The sequence below is a fragment of the Cephus cinctus genome, unplaced genomic scaffold (assembly GCF_000341935.2).
Source record: "Cephus cinctus unplaced genomic scaffold, Ccin1 Ccin1_scaffold0013, whole genome shotgun sequence".
NCBI lineage: Eukaryota > Metazoa > Arthropoda > Insecta > Hymenoptera > Cephidae > Cephus > Cephus cinctus.
The window spans coordinates 503996-513740 of NW_014332762.1; the positions used below are offsets into that span (position 1 = coordinate 503996).

The 9745-nt window shown below is 46.5% G+C and overlaps 1 protein-coding gene across 4 annotated transcripts in view; it reads right to left on the bottom strand.

Annotated features, from left to right (window-relative positions):
• Nucleotides 1-9745, bottom strand: part of LOC107263629 (protein C-ets-1) — an 81277-nt gene that overhangs the window by 21853 nt on the left and 49679 nt on the right. For 3 of the 4 annotated variants that reach the window (XM_015731039.2, XM_015731049.2, XM_025080786.1), the window contains one exon: nucleotides 678-794. In XM_015731039.2, the coding sequence (XP_015586525.1) occupies nucleotides 678-794 (117 nt within the window). Of the gene's footprint in view, nucleotides 1-677; nucleotides 795-7714; nucleotides 9328-9745 lie in introns of those variants that run through there. The other variant, XM_015731058.2, reaches the window with a different exon arrangement.

The following is a 9745-nucleotide window of genomic DNA, read 5'->3' on the forward strand; positions in this document are numbered from 1 at the left end:
GGGGCGGGGGGGTGGGGGGTCAATTTTTCTTCACCCTCTTGTTCCAGTATAAATTTTTTTCGGGGTCAAAAAAATAATGGCAAAAACGAAAATTTCGAAATTTGGTTTGATAAATTTTTTTTTGGAAAATTCTTATCATCACTTTTTACGATTCACATTTAACGAACGGTGATAATAGTTTTTGTATACGTTTCTACGAATGCAAAATTGTAGGAAATTGACGCGTGGGTCTGTTTGGGAAAAAAAAATGACAGCGCTGGGATTTTATGATTTTTGTTTCGTACCTTTGTACGACATTCCTCGTGGTAATGACACGTGTGGGACATAATATGGACATTGCTTATGCGTTTACGTGTCGCTGAACAGTGGTGGGCTTCTGTGTTATACTTTTATTTACCCGTGAGTGAGCATGCTTACGGGGCATGGAGTCGTGGCGCGATTAATTAATGCGTTTCTTTGTTGTTACGTAGTGGAACTAAAAAAAAAAAAAAATTTGACGAATTTGAATTTTTTTTTATAAAAGTTGTACCGACCACTTTTTTGGAAATCCGACGTAACTTCCTTGACGAGCGATCGACGTTAATTTACGGTAACGAAATACGGTGTTAAAATTTCGGTGTTACGAAGAGAAAGAAAAAAAAAATTAGTACAATTTTTGGCAACCCTGTATAACTGACCTTTGGTTATGTTGAGACGGATTTGTTCTTTTTCCCAGGAGGCAAACGAGGCCTTGAGGGCCTCGGTCATCTTTTTGTTGGTCCCAGGCGTAAGCGGCGGCACTTGGGCCGGAATATCTGCAAAATTGGGAAAAAAAGAAAATTACACAAAATTCACATTTTTTTTTTCTTTTTGCAATTAAAATAAATTTCCCCCAGTACCGTGACAAACGCTTGATGTATGGTTTCCAAAAGTCAAAAAAAAAAAAAAAATTCTAAAATATCACCTGTAACGCAATGATAGATCGAGGGGGTGGCAGCGTGGGAAATAATTTCCAATTAGCTCTTGGTACCTGGACTAATAAAAATAACAAGAACAACGCCGCCCTATCGTACACGAAAGCATAGCTGTGCGAGTGGCGCTATTATACGCGCAATGTATTACCATACAGCTGGTCAAGTGTATATAGTGAGCTATCATAAATCTAGTCAAGAGAAGATAAAGTTACTCAACTTCCTGCGTGGAATCTAGCTAGTTTTCGGTTAAAGCGAATTTGCATATCCATCGGTGATTTCCTAGGCGACCCAACAAGCTCGGCAGTGGTCGGCTACGTCAAACCGAGCGAATCGATCGATTGGACGTCGCGCGATAAGAAAAAAAGTACCCCACGTAAGAAAAAAAAAAGAAAAAAAAATCACGAAAAAACCTCCCAAACGTAGGTGAAAATTAAATTTGACAAATTTTTACACTGCAAGACTAACCCAATATAATAATATCACCTAACCTCAAAAATAGTCTCTCGACAGCCAGCATATGTAACAGAAAAAAGGAAAGTCTTAAATAATACGATGCTACCCGAAGAAGCATTTACCAAACATAAAGGCGCCCTCGTCGCGGGCGACGTATGAATTTAGAGTCGAATCGCCGGCCAGTAGCCTAGAGACAAGTGGTCCCCGCATGTGAGAAGGCAGGTTAATGGTACTTCACACAGTCGGCGAGTGCGTCAGGTGTCGCAGGGCAAGGGCGAGAGAGAGCGAGAGAGAGAGAGAGAGAGAGTGAGTGAGTGAAGGCAAAGAGGGAGAGCGAAGTGGAACTTCCTAGATAGCATCGTACACCAAAGAGGGGTGCAACTGCCATCGCAGCTGCAGGTGCATCGTGCATATATATATATATATATATATACATACACACCGCACTATTCCATAGCATTACTGCAAGCAGTACGGGACCTTATGGTATCCTGGCAAAAAAAATTTTTGTTTTCATAAAAAATTGTCATCCAAATATAGCGACGATTCAGGTAAACTGGTAGCAATAGGATTTACAGGCTTTAGCCTATTTCCCATCCGATGCTTTTGTACATATGCCCTGAACAGAGGTGCCTACGACGTTGCTATATAGTAAAGTTACGTGCGTCGACTCTTTGAGTCCTTAACCAAGTACTTTGGTTGGCCTTATGGTTTATCGTGAGCCATATACCTCGTGGGCTTATGAAGCGCTCGAGTGCCACGTATACGTACGATAGATTACATACTGTCTTACGCGCGGACCTTCTTTTCCCCTGATCGTTCGTTCGTTGTTCGGCTGTTCGGCTGTTCGGCTGACTCGATTTAAGGGGCATATCGACGTACAGCACGAGGAGACATCGGATCGATTGTAAAACACACGTGCCGAGCGCAACGATCCCCGCGAGGAATTTCAATGTTATCGTTTGTAGATACGACGCTTATGGTATGTAGGTGCCTAATATAATTGCTCGAACGGAATATCGAAGTAGGGCCCCCGAACGATCCCCGAACGATCCCCGAACGACGCTACGGGATTGGCCAATAGACTTTGGGCCCACCAGTCACAACGTGTAACCAACTCGTGCGAGCTCGCGCGAGCTACGATATACCTTTCGTGATTTACATTATAAATCAAAAGGCCTCTGTATATATCTCCCTGTAAGAGGGTCGTGATTGTTTTATTAAATATGACAACCGGCTGTTGTTGTTTTTATTATTTTTGAAAATGCGCCTTCGATTGAGTATTAATTTTTTTTTTATATAGGAAATATGTGAATATGGATTTATTATTGTATACGTATATGACGTTTAATATAATGGGACTTTTGACGAACGTAGTTTTGTAAAAAAAAATTTTTTTTCAAATAATAATAATATTCCGTACCGATCGTAGATATATGTTTAATTCGAAAGAGACGATCGACTCGTACGTTTCTCAATCGTATGCAAATTTAAATAAAATTGACCCTTGACCACTGACACTTGACCCTTCATCGCTCTACATACATCTGCATAAGTTACGTTATTTGCGGCGATACCGAGCACCGAGCTGATTATACCTGCAGATGAATATTGCCACCAGCCGATAACCTTAATTGGCTTAAAAAACGCATTCGTATTCCCGTGTCTCCAGTCAAAGCTATGTCCGACCGCTTAAGATATCCTTAAGAGATTTGAATTTTACCGCCGTTCGTCGTCCAGCTCTTTCACTTCGAATTTAAATTGATTCAAACTCAATATCGGTCGCTGTCTTGGTTTGCGTTGTTATTGGCCGCGCATGCGCACCAGAGTCCTACCAATAGTTCGTTACTTTTTCCCAAGAGGCATTGCGATCTTTCTCTGTCCGCCTCTGTATACAGATGGTCGCCGGCAGAGATTCGGTGATACCGTACTCGGGAGGGAGTGATTTTATTTCTCGAATATTTCTCAATAACTACCACTCCAAATGTACCGGTCGGTCTCTTCGAGAATTAACGGACGTGGGGCACGTGCTCCGAGTCTCTTAACTCCTGTCCCTCCATCCTTGACACACGAGAACACTCGGCAGTGGCAGCAGCGACAGCAATAGCGGACTCTGGTATGGCAGCTGTCGCGGAACTAGCTTCGCTAAGCGCATTTCCAAAATCTTCACAAAAAAGCATGTGGCTGTCGCGTAGAGGTCAAAGGTATCTTGGGTCGATTAGTCTTTTTACCGGAAACTTAGTTTTTTTTTTTTTATACCGGGATACCGTGCACTTGGGTAGTACAGTTGGGGATGATAAATTTATTAGAATATATTCATGGGTATTTTGTATCTTTATACGGAAATTCGTAATAGAGGTAAGTTAATAGAGCGTACCCTCGTTGTATGCTTTGGAAAAACGCGAGCTAATCGTACTATGGGAACTCTGCTAATACACCTGTTGCGCATACTGTACTGCACGTGTGTGTATATATATATATATATACACATGTATAATACAAAGCCACAGGCTTTCGTCCCTTATAGAAGCACCTTGAGAAACGGTCGCTCTTGCAAAGACTGCCCTTAGCTTTTACTCTCTGCCATATGCATACATATATGTATATATATACATAGCCTTAGTCCCAAGTCCCTTTCCCTGTGTCCCTGGGTAGGGTCGTGCATAAATACGCCATAAAGTAGGCGCAGGAGGCCGCCTGCGATGTTAGAACACCTAAATTTAACCCGGCGCGTATTTCGGTAGGCGTAAATCACGTTGACGAGGGAGGTGAGCGACGAGTCCACCGTCGGTAAGGTAGAAATCGTAATCGCACGATAAATCATCGTAAAATAAAGAGGATAACGCATGAGTTAAAAAAAAATGAAGGACGACGGAAAAAAAAGAAGGAAAAAAAAAGAAAAAAAGAAAAGGCCACGACCATCAAAAATCGCAAGACGGAGAACGACGTTAACATCGAGGTGCATAAAATGTACGGGGAGAGCCGGCAACGTAATTTTAACTGAATTTCTGCGCGAACTCGAAGCCCCGAGCCTGGCCGAGCGTAGCCGCCGGTATTTTCGGAGAGTTCACACCGGAAGGAGTAACCTTGACTAATTCCATGAAAATAATAGTCCCCGACCCGAAGCCACCATCGGCGGCACAGAGATAAATCGTTATCTCCTCCAGCAGGGATAAAAATCTCTCGTATCTGGGTCCGAGGGAAGAAAATACAAGAATCGTCACCCTAGCGCGAGGGAGAGGGCCGAATCCATGTAAAGTCTCACGGCTACCGTGATTCCCTGAGGAAGCCCGCAAGGACGAAACCCCTTTTCGAAAAGCTGCGACAAAGCCCAACCGACAAAAAAAAAAAATAAAAATAAACCGCCATACAGATATACAAAGCCTACGGGTAATTCCCAAATGGCGATCCTCCGGGACTTTCCCGTGACTTTTGAAGTCAACAAAGAAAGGACCCCCTTCTAATCGCGAGCTCGTTAGCTGGTAGCCAGTAGCAACCGGCATTATTGTTAACCAATGATTATCAGTGGCACCGCGTGTTTCTCCGAGATAGTGGCTGCCGAGTGTGCCGAGTGATAGTAACTGCCTCGACTTCCTGAGTGACTCCAGACACTCCCCTCTGGCCCCCCCCCGTCCTATCGTGGATACGCACACCAACAGGCTCCTCGAATCCTGGACCAATTATCGCAACCTGATTATGCGCTCTGGTAGCTGCGTCATCTCTGTCCCAGCTGATAGTCGACCACAGTGATTATTTATATAGGAAAAAAAAAAAAAAAAAAAAAATTAATTTTTTAATTAAATTTTTTTTTTTCCCTACCCATATCCCCCTTTGGCACTTCCATAGGTACTCGGATCCTGGCATGTGGCGTGTATGCCTGTTGGGACGACGTCGAGGACGCGTGTGACGCCTTGAAGTGGCATCGAAAGGTGGTCTTAGTTTGCGAGGAGCGTAGGTGGAGATTAAATAGTTATGTACGAGGCGTCGCGTTAGCACGGGCCACGAGTTGCGGCTGGGTAAGGTGGAGGCCAGGGGGAGGAAAGAAGAGGAGGAAGAAGGATGGACAGTGGTGAGGCTCAGGAGGGAAGTATGGGCGAGGGGTGACGGCGGGAGGGGCCGGAGGGGGGGTAAGGCTGGGTAGAGTCGGTATAGCGACGCTTTACGTACGTATGTTGGGATGGGCGGAGGGCCGAGGGAGGACGGGAATTTAGCATTGTTCCTCGGGTCACGTCCAGCGAGCGTGTATCGCGTCCGCCAGACTGAGACCGAGCTTCTCGCTCGCCCGACGCCCGTTTATTATTACGTTACTGAATATCCATCTGTGCCTTTCGAGAAAAAAGGAAAATATACCCAGCTCCGTATAACCCCAGGACTCTCGTCGCTATTTCTCATTCTTTTCCCACGACCTGACGCGCCGATGTAAAGGCGCCATTATCTTACGCCGAGACCTTGTCGCACGTATTGTCCTCTCGTTGGCGTCGGTTACCATTTCAATCACGATACATTTATAGATTGTATGCCTGCACCCTGCTCAAACCCAACACTCAGCTTCACAAAGCTGTCTGTGGCTGATTGTCGTAGACGCCACTTTACAAAGTCATTCGATTGATTTTACACTATCAAATTATGTAAACATAAGGAAAGGGACGGTTTGAAAAAAAAAAAAAAAAAAAAAAAAAAGCGACTATCGAGAAGTCACTTCGGATTGTTCTCGAAGTGAGATTTTTTTCAAGTTTTGTATACCCCCTGCGAGTGCGAGAGAGACGGAGTTATTGGCCGCCGCGTGGGTTAGAGAAGGACAGAAACAGTCGGAGCGAATTTTCATGACTGAGATATATGGCGAATAATTTTTTTCTCTCAGTTCTCAATGGACGTTTAAAATTTTATTGCCACTCCGCCCTGCACGCTCTACGACTTTGCTCGAGTTTTTATTATACCTCGGCTCTTCGTGTAACGACTGTCTACCAATTGCGAGCGATCCGGCTTTAAACGTGCAGTATATACCGTGTAACGGGTAATTTGGAGCGTATGGACTTCTATGGGCTTCGTGGCTGCGAATGAATGGGTGCAGTACTGTTTGCGAAGTGACGCCGTTTCTCGGACGTTTTCTCCTGGTCCATTGTTAACTAGGCACGCCACGAGAGTGTAAAACTATTGTTGCAAATGCTTAAAGGAGACTCGGCGGCGATGGCTGCGAGCGGCACGCAATACTTGGCTGCTTGTTTGTTCCCTCGAAAATCCAGTCGACTTTCACGATCGACCGCGAGAGATCGCTGCCGTAGTTACTCGTAATTAACGGCGATGCCGAGCGATGTTTTCATTGGAGAGGATCGAAGAAATTCATCTTCAGCGTCTGATCTTTTTTTTTCAAAAACCGCTCGGAAAAGTCACGGGCAATTCTCGGGGATCGAGCGGGGGCCCGGATGCAACTCGAAAAGCAACGACTCGAGAGAAAGCGACGACCTGCGCGAATCCAAGACCATATACGCATCTACGGGATATAACGTACGTTGAAGATTGCCGGCACGTATGGATATGTAACGTCGTTTATAGATATTATAGAAAATTATATAAGGATCCTTCAAGATTTCCAGGTAATTACGGATACGTGCCTTTACTTTGAATTTCAAAGATCGAAGGCAATTTTGGTCGTAGCGCGAAACTAATAATTAAAAAAAAATTTTTTTTTTTTTAAATACTTTTTCAGTTGGTCTCCCTAACCATCAATTTCAATAATTTTCAGCCCGAATCTCCATCTCTTTTAGTTCCTACTGGATTCTCATTCTCTATTTCATTCCTTTTGCATCTCAAGACGAGACCAACGACGACCCTGGTATTTCCGAGTCGAAGAAAAAAAGTACTGTATATACAGCAACCCCGATAACAGTGATAACTCCTTATCACGAATATCACCTATAAACAGGTTCCTGTTTCTTGGGTATGCACGGGCGACCGAAAAGTGATTGAAAAAAAATGGTCGCAAAGCGCTATTCCGTAATAAACACAATCTGGAGAAGCGAAGCTATCTATGAATAACCGAGCGACGTGAAGCAAGCAGCGATGCAGGTTGCATCGGTTAGCGTAGCCAACTTCAGTTATGCCCGTCATCCTGGAATAAGTCACGTTCGCGTGGCATAACCGGGCTGTCACGTTGATCCGCCATAAGTACCATTATGGGCAGATCGATCCGAGCGTGGCGCTCGGGCGTCGCGACGCACTACCAAAAATCCTCACTGTGTGCCGAGGACTCGAGGAGATATGAAAAATTGATAAAAATGTCGAAAAAAAAAAATAAAAGATATTCCTACCTCTGGACCTGCCAAAGGACTTCATGGCTTTGATTCCCATTCCGGTGTGATCGCCGCTCCCGTAATCGACAAACATTAGTGACGTCCTCGAGCACTTGGCGTTCATATACGAATCCACGTTAGCCCCTTTCACGAGCAGACGCCAGCGGTGGGACCAGTGACAGTTCAGTCGAGTCCTCCGGTCATCCCGGCGATCCGCAGGACCCGCGTCCCTTGGTCGTGTTTACGTTCCTTGGGTCAGTTGACAGTTGACGAGGTGACGGGTGACCGCGAGCACATGGGTAGGTATTTTAACACGTGTCTACCAAGAAGTTGGATCGTAATGCAAATCCAGAGTCAAATCCAGTTCAGCTGCCCGATAGCGAGGAAGCGCAGCATTCGCGTTAAGAAACACGAGGCGGTCGCGAGGCGCGACAGGACGAGGTAGCAGAGGACGGAGGTCTTCTCCGGAAGGGAGCTTCTCCCTTTTAAAGTCCTTCAAAGCCAATTAACGTCCCGAGGTCGAAATTGCGTTCAGATGGCACCGAAGGTGCTCGCCAAGACTTTATCCCATGCTAAGCCTCGACAGCCACAGCTAAGGCTGCAGCAGTAACGGCACCAGCATCGGTAGTAAAGACAGCGGCAGCAGGCCGCATCAAGACGACACGGCTGGCCCTCCAAAGGCTTTGGTATCATGTGTCCACCATGTGTTCGCTATCAATTCATTACTGCGACCCGGCTATTTCCGAATATCTTGCACAACGGCCGCTCGGGCAGAGCAACGCCGAGAATATTAAATGTCGCGAGGGAGCGCAGGCACCTCGGCGCGACGCGCACCGCCGAGACGCTCCTGGAACACTCCGATGACAGGGAGGCGACGCCGTTATCGAGCACTCGGTCGATTGATCCGGGCTGCTTCGGCAAAGTGCAAAGTCAAAAGACCCTCCCCGACAGTCCAAGTCTCACTGGGGTACGTGGTGTCTCACGTATATTCGAACAATACGAATAGCACCCCCCGTCACGTTGACCCAGGTCAGGGGTATGACGTCAGGGACGAATTACGAAGGTGGGTTAATTTTTCTTTTTAAAAATCCCGCCAAGAACGAAAGCTCCCGCGTACAGATGGAGCAGCTGGTCGGCGTAGGAAATTCAAAGTAATTTGACGTTTCCAAGTGTCCACCGTTTACGACGTAGTAAAGGATGCCAATTCGATGTCACAAAATGATTATAGATATAACGATAACGATTTATTATTCACAGGATCGTTTGGCATTCCCGATTAAACGGCTTCGATTATCCGTCGATCGATTTTTCCATCGATCGTTCCGCGCTTCTCGTTTATCCCGTAACACAAGTAGCGCCACCTGTCCGCCGATCTGGCTTATCCGCGAGGCAAATGCGACACAGTCGCGACTTTTGCGGCGACCAGCAAGGGAGCAGGGCGACGCAGCGGGGTTCGTAGGGCCGCCTTTCGTTTTGTCCAAATGGCCAAGCGACACCGCGGGACGGTACCCCGACTGCGATCGCGATAAAGACGACGGAGACAACGACGACAACAACGACGGCGGCGGCGAGGAGGACGACACGCTAGGATGAACCGCAACTCCCTTCGCAACTCGGCTCGACTAAAATACTAGTGACGGGTGTTCGTTGGTTCGTCGGTGTTACGGCTGGCTAGGCTGCGCCGTGCAACGGCGGAGGGGACCAAGCTTATTATAGGGGGAGTGTGCCAGAGAGTGAGGGACAGAGAGAGAGAGAGAGAGAGAGAGAGAGAGAGAGAGAGAGAGTATCGTACCTCGAAGAACGAGGGGAGGGACAGTTTTGGTCTCGCTCACTCTCTCTCTCTCTCTCACTCACTCACTCACTCACTCATTACCAACCTCTCAATCCCTCTCTGTCTTATCCCTCTCTAAGTGCCTATGTACGACCATCTCTCTCTCTCTCTCTCTCTCACCAACGAGCCACAGTCGCTCGAAGCACCGTGGTATCACTGTATAGACGACACACCGGCCGGATCCCTCTCGAGTCTGAAGCGAGTCGCCCCCCCTCCCG